Source organism: Apostichopus japonicus, chromosome 17 (assembly GCF_037975245.1).
Source record: "Apostichopus japonicus isolate 1M-3 chromosome 17, ASM3797524v1, whole genome shotgun sequence".
Classification (NCBI taxonomy): domain Eukaryota; kingdom Metazoa; phylum Echinodermata; class Holothuroidea; order Aspidochirotida; family Stichopodidae; genus Apostichopus; species Apostichopus japonicus.
In genome coordinates this window covers 897,031-919,625 of record NC_092577.1, presented here as the reverse complement: position 1 = coordinate 919,625, position 22,595 = coordinate 897,031, and the positions used below count along the sequence as shown (strand labels likewise).

The 22,595-nt window shown below is 39.6% G+C and overlaps 1 protein-coding gene across 6 annotated transcripts in view; it reads right to left on the bottom strand.

Moving 5' to 3' along the window:
* The window catches only part of LOC139954933 (uncharacterized), a 119,831-nt gene that overhangs the window by 90,159 nt on the left and 7,077 nt on the right, over window positions 1-22,595 (bottom strand). The window contains exons 6-24 of one of the 6 annotated variants that reach the window (XM_071954946.1): window positions 22,101-22,459; window positions 20,599-20,810; window positions 19,645-19,817; window positions 18,925-19,073; window positions 17,834-18,025; window positions 16,285-16,468; window positions 14,940-15,080; window positions 14,241-14,393; window positions 12,807-12,980; window positions 11,588-11,817; window positions 10,033-10,211; window positions 9,161-9,489; window positions 8,044-8,238; window positions 7,730-7,762; window positions 6,372-6,536; window positions 5,236-5,704; window positions 3,020-3,161; window positions 2,045-2,209; window positions 1,104-1,329 (exon numbers count right to left, since the gene is read on the bottom strand). In XM_071954946.1, coding sequence (XP_071811047.1) covers window positions 1,104-1,329; window positions 2,045-2,209; window positions 3,020-3,161; window positions 5,236-5,704; window positions 6,372-6,536; window positions 7,730-7,762; window positions 8,044-8,238; window positions 9,161-9,489; window positions 10,033-10,211; window positions 11,588-11,817; window positions 12,807-12,980; window positions 14,241-14,393; window positions 14,940-15,080; window positions 16,285-16,468; window positions 17,834-18,025; window positions 18,925-19,073; window positions 19,645-19,817; window positions 20,599-20,810; window positions 22,101-22,459 — 3,870 coding nt within the window. Of the gene's footprint in view, window positions 1-1,103; window positions 1,330-2,044; window positions 2,210-3,019; window positions 3,162-5,235; window positions 5,705-6,175; window positions 6,227-6,371; window positions 6,537-7,729; window positions 7,763-8,010; window positions 8,239-9,160; window positions 9,490-10,032; window positions 10,212-11,587; window positions 11,818-12,806; window positions 12,981-13,793; window positions 13,816-13,849; window positions 13,881-14,240; window positions 14,394-14,752; window positions 14,837-14,939; window positions 15,081-16,284; window positions 16,469-17,833; window positions 18,026-18,924; window positions 19,074-19,644; window positions 19,818-20,598; window positions 20,811-22,100; window positions 22,460-22,595 lie in introns of those variants that run through there. The other 5 variants (XM_071954945.1, XM_071954947.1, XM_071954949.1 and 2 more) reach the window with 5 other exon arrangements.

Here is a 22,595-nt window from a genome sequence, read left to right as displayed (position 1 = left end):
GAGTCAATAATTGCACAAACAGACTACATGACAGATACCAAGAAGCCCCAAATCTACAGTTGTGACCATTCTCCACGTTTTGACCAAACTTTCCCACTACTGACCCAGACTTTGATTTGTGATGTAGATAAATGATATTCACTACTGTTGACTTGAAGGTAATGATGCATATGTCTATGACTGTCACTTTAAATAATAGCTTCACAGAATGGACTTCTGAACTCTGTGGTGGTTTAACTTGTTGTTTGTATGGTTCCAAACAGTGCTGAAAGTGAACTTGCACCTTTCATCGAAGCAGTCCTATAATAAGTCTGGGATGAGCATGTTACTTTTTACTGGGATCCCATGAAGAAAATACAATCTGTTTGACCTTAGGATGGTAAGTTGTCAGCATAGTGCATGCGTGTAGTTTATTAGGCATCTCTAGTGATTATCAATTTATAAAACAAAATTATCAACATTTGGAATTGTGTTTCTGATGCATTTTAAAGAGAGAAAGAATCTGAGAGCAAACCGCACATTAAGAGACTCAGACGGACAGACAGACAAGACGGTCAAGCCTGACTAGAAAAACAGTCCTCCTCAAGTTCACTCGAGCATAAATAATGTTACTTGATAGCATAGACTACCCCATGTACTGCCATTAGGATTGATTCTTGAGTGCACCTAATTAATTGACCAGCCACCCTATGATTGTAAACACAATCAGTGCTCTAATGGCCAATGAAGTAGTACACTGTGTGTTTGATCATGAATTTGTGCACAGGAGCGGTCAGTATGGCTAGCATTTACCAACCCGGGTAGATATTCTATCGCCCCTGTTTTTGGCCAAAAACAGGGGATTCGGGTGGTATTTGCTATAGGCAGGGAAGATTCTAATGGATATTTCAGGCAAATGAGCAATGAATAGAGCAAAAATAGACAAAACAAAGGAGAGGTAAGATGAAAGGAGAGAGTGATGAGAGGATTAAGGGCTGTTTATCTCCACAGCCCTTTATCCTCCCAATTATGATGAGATTTAATCAGAACATGCATTTTATTTGTTATTTCAGTTAAAACTTAACATAACTATGCAAATAAAGGCACAGAATGCATCCACTTACCAAAGAGGGACATTTCAACATTCTTACAGTCGAGCGACATCGGTAAAGTAACCGAAGAGTCACTCCGTGAAAATATAGAGAAGGGCATCAGAGTGTGTTCCGATATTATGTCAAACTGTTGACCAGAGAGAATATTCAGCTGTCCTGTGTGGTCACCCCTGACTGCCTTAGTCCTTAATGTAGCATTCCCTGTCAGACCGAGTGTAGCTCCACCCCTGATCTCGACCTAATGGTTAGATAAAACATTCACTCTGTAATAAAAATCTGGAATCAATTTTATATTTTGAAAAACCAATTCATTAGGAGGAAACACATACCAGTCCTCCTTCGCAGATGTATGTTAGTTACACACTTTATGATGTATAGCCTACTGAGGCTACCTCCTTCTTCCACCCCTCCCCCTGCACCTTACCCTTCCCACCCCCCATTTAATTAACATAGGACTGGGTGTAGCATCAAATATTTGAAACAATAACATCTCCTTCATGTTATACAAGCCAAATAACCATTTACATTCCTTTATTCTTTTCCATTTTTAAAACCAGTCTTGCAGAAGCAACAAAAAGTGACAAAAAGCTGTGTTAGGCTGTTAAACCTAACACTGCACACTAAAACAGCTGTGTCAGGCTGTTAAACCTAATACTACACATTATACATTACACATTAAAACAGCTCTGTTAGACTGTTAGACCTAATACCACACACTTCATATTAAAACAGCTGTGTAAGGCTGTTAAACCTTATACTACACATTCAATCAGGTGTATTAGGCTGTTAAACCTAATACTACACACTACACATTCAAGCAGCTGTGTTAGGCCGGTTAACCTAATACTACACACTACATATTCAAACCTATTCTAATCATTGACAAGTAAGACTATGATAGCCCAGTGTAAAGAAACCAAAATGGATTATTTCAAATGAGTTTAACCTCTTACCTCATCATAATTAAACTCCGCCCCCTTTTGTTCTTCTCCGATGAGCAGACTCTCTGCCTCGATGGAATACTCCAACTGACGATTCAGGTCTGGATCTTCTGTTACGATGATCTCCATGAATTTCAGACCGGCCCTACCACTTCCCAAATAGAGATCGATGATGACCTAAGATTTGGGCAAGACAGTAAAATACAAATATTATTTTGAGTACAAAAATGACTCATATTTGAAGATAACACAGAGAGCTTTATTAAAGTAGGAACATTTTCACCCAAACACAAATGGCTGCTTTAAGGGTTTGATAAACCTGGCAGTATAAGATTACACAGCTTTCCACAAAGATGAAGGAGACCTCTCATCCTCGCAAACTAGTCAAAACTAGTCAAAACTTATCAACCCTCGAACATTGGCAAGATTACTTATGAATTACCCTCAAGGACATATTAATATCATTTAAAGGTGAAAGGTCTAGCAGATAGCCATGTAAGCTATTACCAGCTATCAGGCACAGAAAGTTAAGTACAAGTAAGTTCTTAGCTGACATTAGCTGTAAGATGACTTTCATCAAAGGCATAAACACAATAATATCAATTGCAAATGAGACGGGTCTGGTTCAAATTTCAGGAATCATACTTCTTGTTTAAATACAGCGGTGGTCACAGCTGGGTCAGTGAGTATATCTAGAGGTAAAAGTCAGCATAATTGTACATCAATACACTCATCACTTGTTGGTACCCACATGAAGGCCTTCCTACTTGCTACACCACTGTAGATATATAGCACATGTCAAATTCAGGTCCTTGCTATTGATAAATTGGGTTACATTTTTGTTCACATATGTAATGCTCTGTAATCAAGCCACTAACTAATACAGGCTGTAAGAGCTGTGTATATTGCAGAGTTTTATGAATGATGCAATTGCTAACGATGGTTCATATTTTCTTTCTATACAACAAGATATTTATGAAGCTTTACCTCATCAACGTCTCTGCGAATAAAGATTTTCTGATTGTCGTATTCACCATTACATCCACTGGTTGCTAGGTAACCGTCGCTGTGACTAGTCACGATGTCCCCGTGCCTACTGGATACTTGGAAAGAAGTACCAGAGCCAAGACTGAAAGAAATCAGAATAGATATAAACTGTTACAGATATGACTTATTCATATAGGTAGGGGTGGATAGAGGGATGCCTGGGGTAACAGGTTAGGTATGGGGAAGGTAGAGGGATGCCTGGGGTAACAGGTTAGGTATGGGGAAGGTAGAGGGATGCCTGGGGGTAACAGGTTAGGTATGGGGAAGGTAGAGGGATGCTGGGGGTAACAGGTTAGGTATAGGGAAGGTAGAGGGATGCTGGGGGTAACAGGTTAGGTATAGGGAAGGTAGAGGGATGCTGGGGGTAACAGGTTAGGTATGGGGAAGGTAGAGGGATGCTGGGGGTAACAGGTTAGGTATAGGGAAGGTAGAGGGATGCTGGGGGTAACAGGTTAGGTATAGGGAAGGTAGAGGGATGCTGGGGGTAACAGGTTAGGTATGGGGAAGGTAGAGGGATGCTGGGGGTAACAGGTTAGGTATAGGGAAGGTAGAGGGATGCTGGGGGTAACAGGTTAGGTATGGGGAGGGTAGAGGGATGCCTGGGGTAACAGGTTAGGTATAGGTAGGACAGAGGGATGCTGGGGGTAACAGGTTAGGTATGGGTAGGACAGAGGGATGCTGGGGGTAACAGGTTAGGTATAGGGAGGATAGAGGGATGCTGGGGGTAACAGGTTAGGTATAGGTAGGACAGAGGGATGCTGGGGGTAACAGGTTAGGTATGGGGAAGGTAGAGGGATGCTGGGGGTAACAGGTTAGGTATGGGGAAGGTAGAGGGATGCTGGGGGTAACAGGTTAGGTATAGGTAGGACAGAGGGATGCTGGGGGTAACAGGTTAGGTATAGGGAGGATAGAGGGATGCTGGGGGTAACAGGTTAGGTATAGGTAGGACAGAGGGATGCTGGGGGTAACAGGTTAGGTATGGGGAAGGTAGAGGGATGCTGGGGGTAACAGGTTAGGTATGGGGAAGGTAGAGGGATGCTGGGGGTAACAGGTTAGGTATAGGTAGGACAGAGGGATGCTGGGGGTAACAGCTTAGGTATAGGGAGGATAGAGGGATACTGGGGGTAACAGGTTAGGTATAGGGAGGATAGAGGGATACTGGGGGTAACAGGTTAGGTATAGGTAGGACAGAGGGATGCTGGGGGTAACAGGTTAGGTATAGGGAGGACAGAGGGATGCTGGGGGTAACAGGTTAGGTATAGGGAGGATAGAGGGATACTGGGGGTAACAGGTTAGGTATAGGGAGGATAGAGGGATACTGGGGGTAACAGGTTAGGTATAGGTAGGACAGAGGGATGCTGGGGGTAACAGCTTAGGTATAGGGAGGATAGAGGGATACTGGGGGTAACAGGTTAGGTGAGGAGGACACACCATACACCCTATTTATCAGTTCCCTTATCAAGTGTACTATCCTCTAACTCCGGTCAATCAGGCAAATGACAAAGACGTAACACAACCTTACATTGTACAATATGAGTACTCACCCTAAGCAAATAGGATATATCTTTACATTGTAAAATATGAGTACTCACCCTGAGCAAATAGGACATATCGCCTATTGTACAATGTGAGTACTCACCCTGAGCATATAGGATATATCTTACAATGTACAATATGAGTACTCACCCTGAGCAAATAGGATATATCTTACATTGTACAATGTGAGTACTCACCCTGAGCATATCGGGTATATCTTACATTGTACAATATGAGTACTCACCCTGAGCATATAGGATACATCTTACATTGTACAATATGAGTACTCACCCTGAGCAAATAGGATATATTTTACATTGTACAATATGAATACTCACCCTGAGCAAATAGGATATATCTTACATTGTGCAATATGAATACTCACCCTGAGCAAATAGGATACATTTTACATTGAACAATATGAGTACTCACCCTGAGCAAATAGGATACATCTTACATTGTACAATATGAGTACTCACCCTGAGCAAATAGGACATATCTCCTATTGTACAATGTGAGTACTCACCCTGAGCATATAGGATATATCTTACATTGTACAATATGAGTACTCACCCTGAGCAAATAAGATACATCTTACATTGTACAATATGAGTACTCACCCTGAGCATATCGGATATATCTTGAGGGCTTCTAGATACGTGGTGAGTGGAAACTGCAGAGTGATTTTGGGAGCTGTTGATACCGACACGTAACCATATGTACTTTGCTGGAACATATCACTGAAGTAATAGTAGGTGTAATAATTGTAATGATAGTGAGAGGCTGTTGTCTTGGCAACGATGCCATTGTACAGCTCATATTGGTAATCTCCAACCCGTACACCAGCCGTAGAGAGAGTCTCTTCCTTAGTCACTCGTGATTTTGTTGCTCTGAGGTCGTTATCTACCAGCAGTTTTCTGATTGGGCTGGTCATGTTGAAGTTGTCCTGTAAGAAGACTGTACCAGACCCAGGTTGGTATGGAGGGATGTTTGATCCACCGTGGACCATAAAGTCACCAATGAAGCTATCGGTGGTGTAATAGAATGCCAGACGGCCGCCAGAACCACCCCCGGAGTGACCTAGGGCACCTACAATGGAGATAAAATATGACCACAATCAAGTATAAAATGTCAAGGATTTAGCATTCATTATATATACTTCAAGAAATTGTATTTAGACCTCATATATATTTCCATCAAAATCCAAGCTAAGGGTAAACAAAACATTCACACATATTTTGTGCAACATCATTGTTGGAACCTAACCCCTTCCACCCAGTGCTTGTACACCACCAGCGCCATCCAGATGATTCAAATACCCCATAATACCTCTAATTTACATGACCCATAGACCCTCCATTTACCCCTTCCACCCAGTGCTTGTACACCACCAGCGCCATCTAGATGATTCAAATATCCCATAATACCTCTAATTTACATGACCCATAGACCCTCCACTTACCCCTTCCACCCAGTGCTTGTACACTACCAGTGCCATCCAGATTATGTAACTATCCCATAATACCTCCAATTTACATGATCCATAGACCCTCCACTTACCCCTTCCTCCCAGTGCTTGTACACTACCAGTGCCATCCAGATGATTCAAATATCCCATAATACCTCTAATTAACATGACCCATAGACCCTCCACTTACCCCTTCCTCCCAGTGCTTGTACACTACCAGTGCCATCCAGATGATTCAAATATCCCATAATACCTCTAATTAACATTACCCATAGACCCTCCACTTACCCCTTCCTCCCAGTGCTTGTACACTACCAGTGCCATCCAGATGATTCAAATATCCCAGAATACTTCCACCAGAGCCTCCACCTGAGTACCCGGTCCCTGCCTCTCCATTCACCCGAAGCTCTCCTTCAACTCGTAGAGTGTCCCTTACAGTCATCAAAATGGTTCCTACGACAACCAAAAAAATCACAATTTAAGAGTAACTTTATACAGTTTGTGTTCTGTCACTTTCAGGGTGTCTCTTGAGAATGCATTTTAAGCTGGCTAAATTTTTTTTTTATGATATTAAATATTACAGTGTATTTAAAAATTATAACTGGCCATCCATGCTACTACAAAAGGTATTGAATGTGTCTCACGGCTGATCAAACAAGGATGTAAAGAATAAAATTGTCATATCACTTCATACTATCAATAATCTGCTTTACTGGGCAGAGCACACATCCCATACATTGCACCTTTAATCTGCTTACTGGGTAGAGCACACATCCGATACATTGCACCTTTAATCTGCTTACTGGGTAGAGCACACATCCGATACATTGCACCTTTAATCTGCTTACTGGGTAGAGCACACATCCGATACATTGCACCTTTAATCTGCTTACTGGGTAGAGCACACATCCGATACATTGCACCTTTAATCTGCTTACTGGGTAGAGCACACATCCGATACATTGCACATTCACCAAATCATGTTTCAATGTAACAGTCTCTGACACAATGCATAACTGAGCTTACATTATATATTCACTGTGTTGCACTTATACTTTTATCATTCCCCTGTGGACATTTATAAAAGCTATACAAGTGCAAAGATGTGTAGCATTTGATTGTAGACAGTAACTATTGTATTTCATGAGACAAAATTTGAACACTAAAATATTCCCTGGTTGTAACTAAGCCCAGGTTTCTTTGCATACTAGAACAATATATGTGAAACTGTGTTTATTAGTTTAAATTAATGAAAATGAGCTAACAGAGATATCAATGCTTTTCTATGGTAAAGAATGAAGGAAACATACTTCATAGCATTTTTGGGGGCCACTAAACTAATTAACATACTAATAACATACTGTACCAATTAACCTCAGGGATATCATTAATACAGTTGGGTACACAAGGTTTGCAAACTTATTGATGACTTGTTGATACCATGTCCAGTGACCCGCCCCCCCCTTCCACCCTCCTGCATTCTAAATCAATCTCACTACTCACCTCCACCAGACCCAGCTGTTCTGGAGAATGTGCTTCCACCACTACCCATTGTCCATGGTGTACACACAGACCCTTACCCCTGTGAGGTACTTTCTCCCACCTCCACCCCTCCATTCCCAATCAATAGAAATCTTCCTACTCACCTCCTCCAGACCCAGCTGTTCCTGAGGATGTACCTCCACCACTCCCCCATTTTCCTTGGCATATGAACAAAACATTCCCCTGTGAGGTACTTTCTCCCACCTCCACCCCTCCATTCCCAATCAATAGAAATTTTCCTACTCACCTCCTCCAGACCCAGCTGTTCCTGAGGATGTACCTCCACTACTACCCATTGTCCTTGACATAATACTAGAACCATACCCCCATGAGGTACTTTCTCCCCCACCCTCCATCCCCAATAATTAGATATCTTCCTACTCACCTCCTCCAGATCCAGCTGTTCCTGAGGATGTACCTCCACCACTACCCATCGTCCTTGGCGTATGAACAGACCCGTACCCCTGTGAGGAATATAGCCCATAATAACCACGACCTCCTCTTCCACCATGGGCACCTCCACTGGCCCCCTCTGTGCTGGGATACTTAGATAATGGTGGTGTTCCCACTCCTGGGCCCTCTGAATAGCCACCTCCATCAGCATGGAATTGACCTGTACACCAAACCATACGTAAATCACATTCTTTACAGGAAAATGATCAAAATAGTCAAAATACCTGGTTCTCTTCATAAATAAGCCATTGCAGTTTAAAGTTATGTAATAGCTTGAATCATTTTCCCGAATGAGGTTGGAATGATAGTTAGACCTTTAACATTCTAAAACACATTCTCCTCTGGTTTACATTCATCTGTTACTTCTATACATACATTCCTTAATCAAGAGAAAAATTATTGAACAGCAAACTTATGAAGAACAGAAAAGAGCCCATGATTTCTTCAAGTTTGCTCCTATCAAAATGCATAATTCATTTTAACAACTTTCTGGCTGTGTAAAATCCAAAAATGGACATTTTATTTAAATATGGTTAAATATGGAAGTTAAAAATTATATATGGTTAAATATGGATTTGAATGTAAATATGGTTAAATATTGGAGTTTATATTGGAATTTATATATATGGTTGAATATGGATGTGTAATATAAATATGGTTAAAAATGGATACATGTCTCATTAAAATATGGATGTTTGAATGGGTAAATATGGAAGCTTAATTTAAATATGGAGGTTGATCCTATTAGGATTAAAACACTTCACGTTTATACCAATTCCCAATTAAATGAACTATTGTCATTACCACCAATGCACAAGGTGGGTAAGGCATGCGAATATCATTCTCCTGAGCTGCAACATATAAACAATTATCTTCCTCTGATCAATTATAGAGTAGCAATGAGGGACTTACAAAGAAGTGAGCGTTAATTTCGTGAATCATATTCATTTATTTATTTTGATTCATTTCTGTAAATTTATCAAAACCAGAAATATGAATTAGTTTCTGTCTCACCCCAGGCAGATACATTTATTATATCAAATAACATTATTTTAATATATTTCTGTAAAAGTTCTCCATACCAGAGGTATCAATCGTAACATTCTCTGCTTCTAGTATCAGTTGGTTTGTTATCACTTCACCACCAGCATTGATCTTCAAATCTCGAAGTAAAACAGTCATTTCGGGGAAATCAGCAGAAGTCCACCAGACGACCTCACCGTTGGCTCGAACCGTAATGTCGGTAAATTTGAAAGTACCGACTGGATGGTCCGCCGAATTGCCCTCTGACCACATGGATAGGGATCCACCACTATCCACAAACAGCTCCAAAGAATGGGAGAATGTTCCCCTGACCTGGAACCAGACATCCCGCATACTCAAACGAGAAGGGATGGCCATCCAGCCATGTCTGAAATGACAAAAGTAACCGGAGAATCGCATAATTTAGGGACATCGCATGGACTATGCGACAAAGACATTTCGAAACTTCACCATGATGTAATGAAAGAGATTACCCAGCATTACAGACATTCAGGGCTGTAAGGCATCTACAGAATCTAATGAATATAGGAATTAGTGCTGTGTGGTATGTAAACCTGCTATATAATGAGGACATATCTTTAATGGTATGGAAAACCAAAATGTAAGGCCTGGTTTTCCACTGATAAATACCCACTTGGTAAAAATATCAGCAAAGAAAATCTCCCTTTGATCAACTCTTAACTTATTTTGAGTAATGCTTGGTATTGTTTTGAAATATTACACCCAATAGTTGAGCAATGCAAGCACTATCAGCTGTTACAACAGAACATAAAACTACCCATAGCTCTCTACCTTTAACTGCAGCATCTGAGATGAATCAATTATAAAACAGTTTCTTTTCAGTTTCAAACGCAATTCTTTATAACTTGTCGTGAACCTGCTCTGAACAGCTGTGATAAATTCTACTCACCTGTACAACATAACATTAGCAGCAAAGTAAACATCCACCCAATCAAAGCTTAGGGACTGATTCATTCCAATGTGGATCACTGCCGAGCGATCCCCGTAGAGCGAGCCGCCATCTATTACAACTGTCTCCCTCTCTGTGTCACTCAAGACAGCGAGGTGAGCATTGCCATGTACGTGAGTCTGAAAGAGAAACATTATTTCAAATTTATCAATTACTTCCTTTATAACTAGCCAAGTATGCTCAAGCTGGTTACATAATGAAAGATTTACGTGTTCTGTTTCTTCAAGTTATCTTTTGTGCTTGATTGTTGCCAAAGGATTTTTTAGGGCATCGCTCCAATTCTTTGACAGTTATCTTGATGAAGCAGTATAAATAATGTTCAGTTTCTGGGCAGAACTCTTTTTACTCTCAAGAAAGTACTCTTGTAGTAAGAGTACATAAAGAATTCCCACTCAGTTATAAGTACAAATATGACTACAAGCCCCTAAGAGTGAGTACAAGAAGTACTTAATAATGAAATAGTATCTAAGCTGGCTTTCTAGAATGTTGCAAGAGAGAGCGCAATTACAGACCCCTGAGTGTGAGTATGAGGGCAGACTGGAATATGCACATCAGTACAAACCCATGAGTATGAGGGCAGACTAGAATATGCGCATCAGTACAAACCCATGAGTATGAGGGCAGACTAGAATATGCGCAGCAGTACAAACCCATGAGTAAGAGTACGAGGGCACACTAGAATATGCGCACCAGTACAAACCCATGAGTGTGAGTACCAGGGCAGATTAGAATATGCGCAGCAGTACAAACCCATGAGTGTGAGTACGAGGGCAGACTAGAATATTCGCACCAGTACAGACCCATGAGTGTGAGTATGAGGGCAGACAACTATATAATGCTAGAATATGCGCACCAGTACAAACCCATGAGTGTGAGTATGAGGGCTGACAACAATATGCTAGAATATGGGCACCATTACAGACCCATGAGTGTGAGTATGAGGGCAGACAACTATATGCTAGAATATGGGCATCAGTACAAACCCATGAGTGTGAGTATGAGGGCAGACTAGAATATGCGCATCAGTACAAACCCATGAGTGCGAGTATGAGGGCAGACTGGAATATGCGCAACAGTACAAACCCATGAGTGTGAGTATGAGGGCAGACAACTATATGCTAGAATATGGGCATCAGTACAAACCCATGAGTGTGAGTATGAGGGCAGACTAGAATATGCGCATCAGTACAAACCCATGAGTGCGAGTATGAGGGCAGACTGGAATATGCGCAACAGTACAAACCCATGAGTGTGAGTATGAGGGCAGACCACTATGTACAGTTCACCCTATGAGTGTGAGTATGAGGGCAGACCACTATATAATGCTAGAATATGCACACCAGTATTGCAGGCTCACGTCAAGTGTGCAATACTTCAATTATGATTTGATCACAAACATCTGGAATTGAAACTTCAGACCTGATGTCAGAACAGAAACGAATGAATATCACAGGAAAATGTGATGAAATAATTCAAATGACAATTTCTGCATTACCTCATTAAATTGATATTCATGAGAGGAGTGCCACAACCAGGTGACTCCGCCTACTTCTGTGATGTCATCATAAACACCATTCAAAATATTTTGGGTGGGAGGATGGTTGATGCCCTTGTTGTCTACTTTAAGGATCTTGTAGACCGTACGTCTGTCAGAGTCACTTTCATCCTCGATTCTCTCCAAGTAAACTGTTCCTGCTCCACCAGAATAACTGCTGTAACCAGTGCCTGAAGTAAAACAGAAGTTATTGTCATATACTTGTAACCTCAACCAGATTTCCTCATCAAATCTAAACTGCTGAGAGTCTTATGAAAACAGCAGGTTTAATTTGTAACTTTAGTATCGTCTCCCTGCTGAGCGAAACAATGCACTTTCAGCACAAACATATGGCTAGTGTGAAACATACGGCTAGTGTGAAACATATGGCTAGTGTGAAACATAGGGCTAGTGTACAACATATGGTTAGTGTGAAACATAGGGCTAGAGTGAAACATATGGCTAGTGTGAAACATAGGGCTAGTATGAAACATATGGCTAGTGTTAAAATATGGCTAGTGTTAAACATAGCTAGGGCTAGTGTGAAACATAAGGCTAGTGTGAAACATATGGCTAGTGTTAAACATATGGCTAGAGTGAAACATATGGCGTGTTAAACATATGGCTAGTGTGAAACATATGGCTAGTGTGAAACATATGGCTAGTGTGAACACAGGGCTAGGCCAATACTTGGCTTATACCTACAAAACATTCAACATAAACTGACCTTAGCCTAAACTACACTGCATAAAAGAGTTTGAATACATTTGTTATCATTGTTATCAACTGGTGAGGTCATTAACCAGCTATTAAACTACAGTGAACCACACTTGATGAATGTGAAACACTAAGTTGCACTGACTTCTCCATTAAATGTTGTATTTGAAAGATGCACACATCCTACTCTAGGTGTTCTTATGCAATTCACTAACTATTACATTCCAATCACCTTTGGGCCCTGGAATTATATAACGTTTAAGGAATTATAGTCACGTTATGAAGTCTAATACTTTGATCTCAAATATTTTTCCAGTCATAGCCTTTTCAACCTTTCTTGTGCTTTACAGCAAATTTCATTTCAACCTCCAGCAAGAGGACCTCTGACAAACACATCAATCAAGGTTCCACTGGAAGCAAAAATATAAAAAATGCCAACATGAATACTCATCAGTTATCATACCTCCATATGCAGAGATGGTTCCGTTGAAGTCATGCATTCTGTGATGGTAGATGGCCACCCGACCACCAGCGCCACCTCCAGAGTAAGTATGACCCTTACCACCATTGGCTGAGATCTCACCGTCCCCATCCAGCTCCTCACAGTCCAACCAAATACTGCCACCGGACCCACCACCTAAAATGAAAGTAATATTATAAGATATCTACATAATCAGTTTTATCTCTTCCCTGTAGGTCAAGTCACATTATTGCCCGGTGCACCTAGTCGGGACAATTTCAGCCATTTGGGACAATTCTCTAATGCTAGAAAAATGACTCTAGACTGGGCCTCTCATGTTGTGCTTGGAGTTGGGACTTGTAGTGACAATATGAACATATCTTAACGATTATCTATTAGAAACAGGATAATTGTTACTAATAAATATTACTGTCATTGAAAGTGCACTTAAGCATTAAAGTATAGTATACAAAAAGAACTTGACGCAACTGTGTGAAAAGAGGATCAATAACATTTTGTTGCAATAAGAAATCTCTACCGTAAACAGAATAACGCAGTTACATATTACACTATTTAGTGATATTCAAAGTCTTAACTAATTTTCCGTACCATTAGTTTAAATATGTTCATCTCTGTTTTACCAGCAAAGTTCTGTTTATCTTTCTTCTCAGGTGAAATCAATCGCACTTCAGTGAAAAAATTTAAATATTGACACTAAAATTCTTTATAGCAACCATTATGAATAGATTTAGTTGATAGTAGCAGTGAATTTAGCAAATGGAGACTGTGATCATATTTTCAAAACACAGCAACCCCTTTCTAACTTCAAGTTTTTTAGGTTAAATATTCAGGTATATGACACAGCTTTACATGAATTGTTCTGCCAGTTTTCATTGAAGTAAGACCAGAAAACATTGTGAGACTGACTGACAAGACTGGTTTTCGAGCTGCTGAATACATATGCTAATGTGTTACCCTCATGACACTTACCTGCATGAACATCTCCATTCTCCCCATTAGCTGTAAGTTTACCTCATGACACTTACCTGCATGAACATCTCCATTCTCCCCATTGGCTGTAAGTTACCCTAATGACACTTACCTGCATGAACATCTCCATTCTCCCTGTTGGCTGTAAGTTTACCTCATGACACTTACCTGCATGAACATCTCCATTCTCCCCATTGGCTGTAAGTTTACCTCATGACACTTACCTGCATGAACAGCTCCATTCTCCCCATTGGCTGTAAGTTACCCTCATGCACTTACCTGCATGAACATCTCCATTCTCCCCGTTGGCTGTAAGTTTACCTCATGACACTTACCTGCATGAACATCTCCATTCTCCCCATTGGCTGTAAGTTTACCTCATGACACTTACCTGCATGAACATCTCCATGCTCCCCATTGGCTGTAAGTTACCCTAATGACACTTACCTGCATGAACATCTCCATTCTCCCCATTGGCTGTCAGTTTTCCGTCGATGAATATGTGCCTGGCCATGGCTTTCATGGCTCCTCCTCCTCTTCCACCCAATCCAAGCCGAACGACAGTGTTAAGTTCTGCTTCATTTCCAAAGTACAACTGACCTGTGTAGAAGTAATAAATTACTAACTATTAGCAGTAACTAAAGGATCAGCAGAGTCACACATTAGACACACTTTGAGTTGATGGCTTAATATTCCCACTGCTGCCACCATGTACATGTACAAGCTATCAGGAAATAAAAAAAAGAAAGAATGAATGTATAAATATTCACATTAGATGTTTACCATAGTTCTTCATTATACTCCAGTTCATCCATTGTCTACAGATTCATTCATGGAGTGATATATTAGACCACCTTTGAGTTGAGAACTACATCTCCCACCCCTGCCACCATGCACTTACCCCACTACAAGCTACTAGGAAATAAGAAAGAATTCTTGAACATTCAATTGATATTTACCATAGTCTCGTCCATATCCCCCTGTGCTTCCATAATCCACAGGTTCATAAAAAGAGCCATAGGGTAGACCAACTTTGAGATGAGAACTACATCTCCCACCCCTGCCACCATGTACACATTCACTTACCCCACTGTAATCTACTAGGATATATAATATTCAATTCATGAATATGCAATAGATATTTACCATAGTCTCGTCCATATCCTCCAGTGCTTCCATAATCCACAGGTTCATAAATAGAGCCATAGGGTAGACCAACTTTGACCTGAGAGCTACTCCTCCCACCGCTGCCACCATGTCCACCTCCACTCCCTCCACTGCTGCTACCTGCAGAAAAGTAAAGATAAATCACTCCCCTTATAATATCTCAAGTTAGTAAGGACTCAAGTAATGTTTTTGACATTTAATATTACAAGTGTTTAAATATCAGACTGATAATATCTAAATATAACGTATATAATATTCAACAAATGCTTTTTTAAAATATTTTATAAGCAATTGCATATACAGCAGAATAGAAGTATATAAATTATTGCATACACAGCATAATTAATTGCTGTGCCTGCTGTAACCTTTACAACACGATCTGATATCATACACTAGGTGATTATCTCTGCAGATCTGCAGTGTCTATTCTGTGAAACTGTGGAGCACAATAAATTATGTCCTATGCAGCCTGGTCATGCTGCAGACCCCCCCTCAACCCTACCCCCCCAGTATCCAACTTTTGACATGGTCACTTAATAGCCTTTGAGAGAGTAACCTTCTTGCTAGATAATCATCATCTTGGCCAAACCCGGCCAATACTCTGTCCAGTGGTTTCCGGGGTAACAAGAATCAACTTACTATCAATATAGATGCTGCAACATTTATTCATACTGTATAATGACTGTCATATAAACTATAGAATAAATCCCATATGGAAACCTTTGCTCTATAAACGGCCCGTTGTCGGAGAATTAAATGCTGTTGTATACGCACAGGAAGCTTGCGGTTTTTACTCTCCGAAACTGCTGTGAGAGCACTGCACACTGTGGTGTGTTCAGATTAGCCGCGTAAAGGAGGACTTCACAAAATTCTTACGATGCTTTTGATTTGCTATTGAAAAGTAGGAGCCTTAATATTGACCAATCAAGTCGAATTTTATATCATTAGAGAGAAGAGTCAACAAACTTTTCTTTGGCATAGAAAATAATTGGTTATGCAATCACATTACCAGCAAGCACAATGTAAGCATTGAGAGATAGGGATATTTTGAAGAGGTTCAATTCTGAAGTGGTTTTTACTTTTTCAGATTAAAAAGTACAGGGTTTAGTTCACAAGCATAATAAATAACGACACAATATTGTAAAGAGGACACAATAATCTTCGAAATGACATAAGAAAGAGTTTTCTGAGGGTTATACTTAGAAAGTTATGAAAAGACTTCGCTCGAAATGTGCTTATTTTGTAGCGATATTTGCTGCGCTGTTTTGTGCCGAGCTCCGCAAGGATTCCATATGTTGTCATTAAGTCCTTCATGTATACTTACCCACTTCTCCATAACCTTGACCAGGTCCTTCAGATGGTACATAGCCATTGACAGGTCCTCTGGTTTCCATGGTTTCATAGCCACCATGATCAAGGTTAATCTCTCCTCCAGAGTGGATAGCGAAGAGATGATCCGCTGTGAGATTAAACCGATCATTGGACTTGAAGAAGCCACCACCGTACACCTGCAGATGGAAGAAATATAAAGAACCTTATAGATAAAATATACTGTCTCAAGGCAACAAGGCCTAACAAGTAAGGCATGGAATCTTATAGATAAAATATACTGTCTCAAGGCAACAAGGCCTAACAAGTAAGGCATGGAATCTTATAGATAAAATATACTGTCTCAAGGCAACAAGGCCTAACAAGTAAGGCATGGAATCTTATAGATAAAATATACTGTCTCAAGGCAACAAGGCCTAACAAGTAAGGCATGGAATCTTATAGATAAAATATACTGTCTCAAGGCAACAAGGCCTAACAAGTAAGGCATGGAATCTTATAGATAAAATATACTGTCTCAAGGCAACAAGGCCTAACAAGTAAGGCATGGAATCTTATAGATAAAATATACTGTCTCAAGGCAACAAGGCCTAACAAGTAAGGCATGGAATCTTATAGATAAAATATACTATGTCCAGTGGCGGAGCTAGGGGTATTGGTCAGGGGGTCGAGAATGGTCTGCAGGTGCGCTTTCGACACTATCTAAGCGGAGCGCCACCACAGGTTGGTGCAGGGCGTACAGAATTTTTGAGTAAAGATACTCCCTAGATCGCTGGAAATGACCCTTTCCGGGCCTTGCTAATTTGCAGATCAACGAAGAATAAATAGGTGTCAGAAAATTACACCAACAAAATGTGACAAATGCCAATAGGTAGATGAGAGAGCAATAAAAAAGTCAATAATCGTGAATAAGTCAAATGAGGTAAAAAGCTGAAAAGGGCCCCAGCAGTCCATTTGAGTCCGTCGGGGGGGGCATCCGCCCCCTCTGACTGTATAGACGCTCCGCCACTGATTATGTCTTTTTAATATAGTAACATAGTAAGGCAACAAGGACTTACAAGTAAGGCAAAGAACCTTATAGATAAAATACTATGTCTAATTAACAGAATTGGAATATAGCTTGTCCTTTTTTTTCTTTACTTTTCTAAGATTCATATTACTGACAGCGATAGATGGCCACTGTTGTCAGAAAGTAAAATGTATCCTGCAACTTTTAGTTCTATTCTAACACAGCAACAAGTCGCAACATATAAGACCAACAGAGAGTGTACAACCCAGTGAGCTAGTTCTGAATTAGTTTAACTTCATAGGTAAGTGTCAGAGGATATAGACCCACAGGATAAACTTAGTTTAGTTTCATAGGTAAGTTTCAGAGGATATAGACCCACAGGATATACTTAGTTTAGTTTCATAGGTAAGTGTCAGAGGATACAGACCCACAGGATGTACTTAGTTAAGTTTCATATGTTAGTTTCAGAGGATGTAGACCCACAGCATATATTTAGTTTAGTTACATAAATAACTGTCAGATGAGATATACTTACAGTAAGATTACCGAGCTTTATGTCCATGCCAGCATCCTTCTCATGAGATCTCAGCTCAAAAGTTCCTCCGTCTTGGACATGAAGGGATTTCAGATGGAATTGAGATTGTTCTGCATCTTCTCCAAGACTAGAGTTACTATCAAACCTGACATATCCACTGTCAAAGACAAACAGGTCCTCAATACCTGTTACCTGTGTAGAGAAGGACATAATATTATATTAATGACTGTGAGATTAAACTGTATGTTATATGTAGTGAACAAACAGGTCCTCAATAACTGTTAGCTATGTAGAGAAAGAAGTTAGGACACCAACATTATATTAATGACTGTGAGATTAAACTGTATGTTATATGTAGTGAACAAACAGGTCCTCAATACCTGTTACCTGTGTAGAGTAGGACATAATATTATATTAATGACTGTGAGATTAAACTGTATGTTATATGTATTGAAAGCAACTTGTTTGTGGTTGCAAAAGGACTGGAATCTGTTATAAAGTAAATACATACACAGGCCTTTTACTGTTTTAGTTAGCAAATTATCACTGAAGCAACTTTTTCAAACAAATGACAGAAAAACAAATAAAGTAAAAAACAGTTAGACGATTGAGAATAAACTGTCCATCAAAACCCCCACTTTTTAAAGACAACTGATTGAGTGTGCATTGCAAATAAAAATGAGCAAAAAAATCATATTTCCAACAAATAATTAAATACCACAGACTCATAGAGATGTTCAATATACCAAGAAAGTCCTTCCATTTTGAAAAAAAAATGAAAATAGTACTGGTCCTAAAATACACTCAGAGAAGTGATATATACCTCTAGCAAAATTTGCATGCAAGAATCAGGGCAGGCAAGAGCCGCTTAGGAATAAAGTGTTGTGACCGTATCTTTAACATCACACAGGCCTGACAAAGATGTTAGCAAAACATCGATCTAACAAAGTTACCGGTTTGCAACTAACTTCATTAAGCTGCTAATGACATTACTTCTAAGTTATGGTAACCTATTCAAGTACAAATTCCTACCATCAACAGTTAACATATATACAGCAGAAAACACAATGTCGTTGCTTGAAGAATGTTACCTTTCCAGAAGATATCATTTCCACATTCCAAAAGAATGTTCTGTGTGGCATTCGGAGTTCACCATTCTCATAAACTCTGGTGCTGACAGGGACATCTGGATTAGCGTGGGCAATATCCATACTCTGTGCATACCCAATGTGAATGTACCCTAAGGGAACCAATAGAATGAAACACATATTAGGGTGAAATAAATATGATGGGTTCAGTCAGGCAAATTTAAGTCTAAATGAAGCTCACACAAGGTCAAACAGTAGAGGGGAGGGGTGGAATGGGGAGGAGCAGAGTGGGGGGAGGGGCAGAGTGGGGAGGGGTAGAGTGGGGAAGGGGTAGAGTGGGGGATGGTATATTCGGGATAGATTGAGGAAGGGGTAGAGTGGGGGAAGGGTAGATTGGGGGTAGTGGAGAGTGGGAAGGGGTAGAGTGGGGGAGGGGTAGAGTGGGGGAAGGGGTAGAGTAGGGGAAGGGGTAGAACGGGAAGGGGTACAGTGAGGGTGTGAGAGAAGAATAAAGAGAAGAGAGAAAGAAGCAGACTTGAGTTAGTATAATTTTTACGTTTTGACGAAGGAAATATGGTAATAACTGGAGGATGCAAAGATCTGAGACTCATGTTAAGGATTTTAATGACCACATCTAATGAGGAGACACCTTTGCAAGTAAGTCTTACCCTCTTACCCCCTCATTTAATTTTGTTGAAATGTTATTTGAGTTAAGCATCCTACCTGTTGTATCGCCATGGAGATGTTCTACTGTAGTTTTTACAGGTGAGGTTAGATTTCCAGCAGACATACAGGCTAACTGGGATCCACCAATCACAGTCAGCTCAGTGAAGTCATGTGGTCCCTCGTCTTCCTCAATCCAGGTTTTTGCCGAGTCTAATTCACGATGATTGTACCTGTATTTAAGAAAACAATAAAAAGGTACTTTTTGTGGTTGCCATGGCAATAATGGAAGCCTAAAGGCTGTAGGGAAGGGTGAAACTCATGTCCACTTAAAGGAGGAAAGTCGTGGACAGCTTATGGCTATCATTGATCAAGAGTTTTATGTTGGGGCTACATCTCTAGGAGAAATTTAACATGTAGACTTTCCTGATACCAGTTGGCACTGTGCAGAAGGTCTACCCAGTTTCACCAACTGTAATCAATCAAAGGGAATTTAATTATTCACATGACCAAAGCAAAGCACCACACTTTACAAAGTAACAGGTTTTCATTGTGTACTCATAGCCGATCAGTGTGTTATTGTAAGAAGCTAGATAAGAAATCAAGTTAAACAGTTGACTTGAGTTGGGGCACATTTAGTCAGGCATTGTGTGACCAATGTTAATTACTCTAATTAATTGACATACACAGCTTCATTGATAATAATCAGCTCAGGAGGCAGCTTTCTGAAAGATGTTAAACAGCCCCATATGTGTATGTGCAGTGAGAAGCTGAATGGCTTCTCCACCCGGGAATGAATTATGTGTATCAGTATTAATGAGTAAAGGTGCACTTCTGACTTGCTTAAGTGATCAACTCCTTCAAAATACAATATGGTTAGTACTGTAAATAGTTTCTAGAGCTTTCAGGCTCAGAATGATCACCAAGATAGGTAATTCTTACTAACTTAAAGTAGCCGCAATTGTAATACTATTTTAGACTATAAATTGGGGGACTACATTATGATTCACTCACCTATCGTAAACATCAATGGGTTCTACATAAAGTTCAATCTCTGAGAGAGAGGCATCACCACTGGATGATGTCGCCACCAAGTAAAAGATCAAACCATCTGCCTGTTGTCTGACTGGTATCTCCACGTAGGGCTCAGAGCTGGTACAAGGGGACGGTGGGATTACGTAGCTCGTGGTGATTGGGTAAGTTGATCCTTCCAACTTCCCTGTGATCTGCCAAAGTAAACATACCATACTTGTTTAATAGGAATTAAAATTAAGTGATTTTCCCAGAAAAGAATGACTTAAAATGATGTTTTCTTTCCATTTTTAATATTCAGTTTTTCAATATATAGGATTACGTATCCTTTGCTGAGTAAGGGTGAAATTAACGGTAATACTTTGCCTTGCTCAGGAAGAAACTGACACTTATCTCAAGCAATCCAATACTTATGTCGGGATTGATTTCAAAGTACTGCCTCATACATTGCCCTATAGGTATAATATCAGGAGATCACAAAGTCAGATAATTGTGTATCCCCTGAACAGGTGTATAATATACACAGACCATTGGTAAGTAAGTTAAAGACCAGATAACTCTTAAAGGATTGGTTCAGGTGTTTGACATGTCTATTTTGTATGAAAGAGCACAAAAAGACAAAAAGAACAGTGAAGAAACTACCATGATAGCATGCTCTGTTAAGGAGATACGACACTTTGAAGATATCAAAATTTCTTTGAAAATGACTGGTGTAGAAAGACTTACTGTGAGGGTGTGATGTCACATCCTCACTTCCTTAACATGTGTCAATATATTTCTTTAAAAATGATTTACATTTTTTAACACATTTGAAAATAATATAATCAAAAATTCTTCAGATGTTTAATCTCGAATACTTCCTTTGACAAATATGAGAGAGATCTCCTGACATATCTTTTGGTTGAAAGTCATGAAATCTCACAAAATATTCAGAAAAAAAACAAAGACTTTTCAGGAATGTGAGGATGTGACATCACAGCTAGTCAGATTTCAGCAGTTTCTACACAATCTGATAAAACTTTACACGTGAATATCTCTTTAACCGAAAAAGATATTTGAACAGTTTTTTCACCATTGTGTTTCTTTTATTGTCCTCTTTCATATAACATAAACATGTATGACAACTGAACCAATCCTTTAAAGATTCTTCTAAGACTACCAAGTTTATCCGCTTAATATCTATGGACCTTTGTTCTCTCCATTCAATTGTCAAATTCCTTAAAAACTCATTCATGAGGAAAAATATAGAGAGTCATGGACATCAAACAAAATATTACAGATATAAATTCAGTTCAGAGTGAAAACTTAACAAACTAGCATGAAAATGATATATTAGTATTCTATAATATACTGGTGCAAAAATGAATTTCTTTTTAGGAAATACAGTAAACAATCATTAAAATTGTTTACAATTATCAACGATTTGTTAAAGCATCGCAATAAACTTCCACAATATTTACCAGATTCGAAATAAAGATACTCACTTTGAATTTTGTCGTTAATCCACAAAACACATGAACTCTGACAACATTCAGGAAGTAAACTTTCTTGAGGTCAAAGGTTAACGTAACGCTGGCGTAGGCATTCCTGTAGTAATGTGTAGGATGCGAGCTTAACGATTGGTCAAAGAGGTAACCAATGGCATAGTACGTACTATCAGAACTATATATGTCATCGTAAATTGCACCGGTTGAAGTTACCATTATGCCATTATCGGCTTGGTATATTTCACTTTTTACGTTTAAAGCGGTGGAGGTCGTTAAATCAAGTCTTCGGCCGATGTTTCTGATCTCAGAAGATAGAGGGAGTCGTCCATAGTTGTTCACATACAGTGTGCTGTGTGCTATTACAAACAATTGGTGAAACAGAAAGAAACAGAAACTAAGTGTAATATGGTAAAAAGAGAAATAAAACTTAAATTATAATAGTAATTTACTTCAGCAGAACTCAATAATTTCCTGAAACAGCATAAAATGATA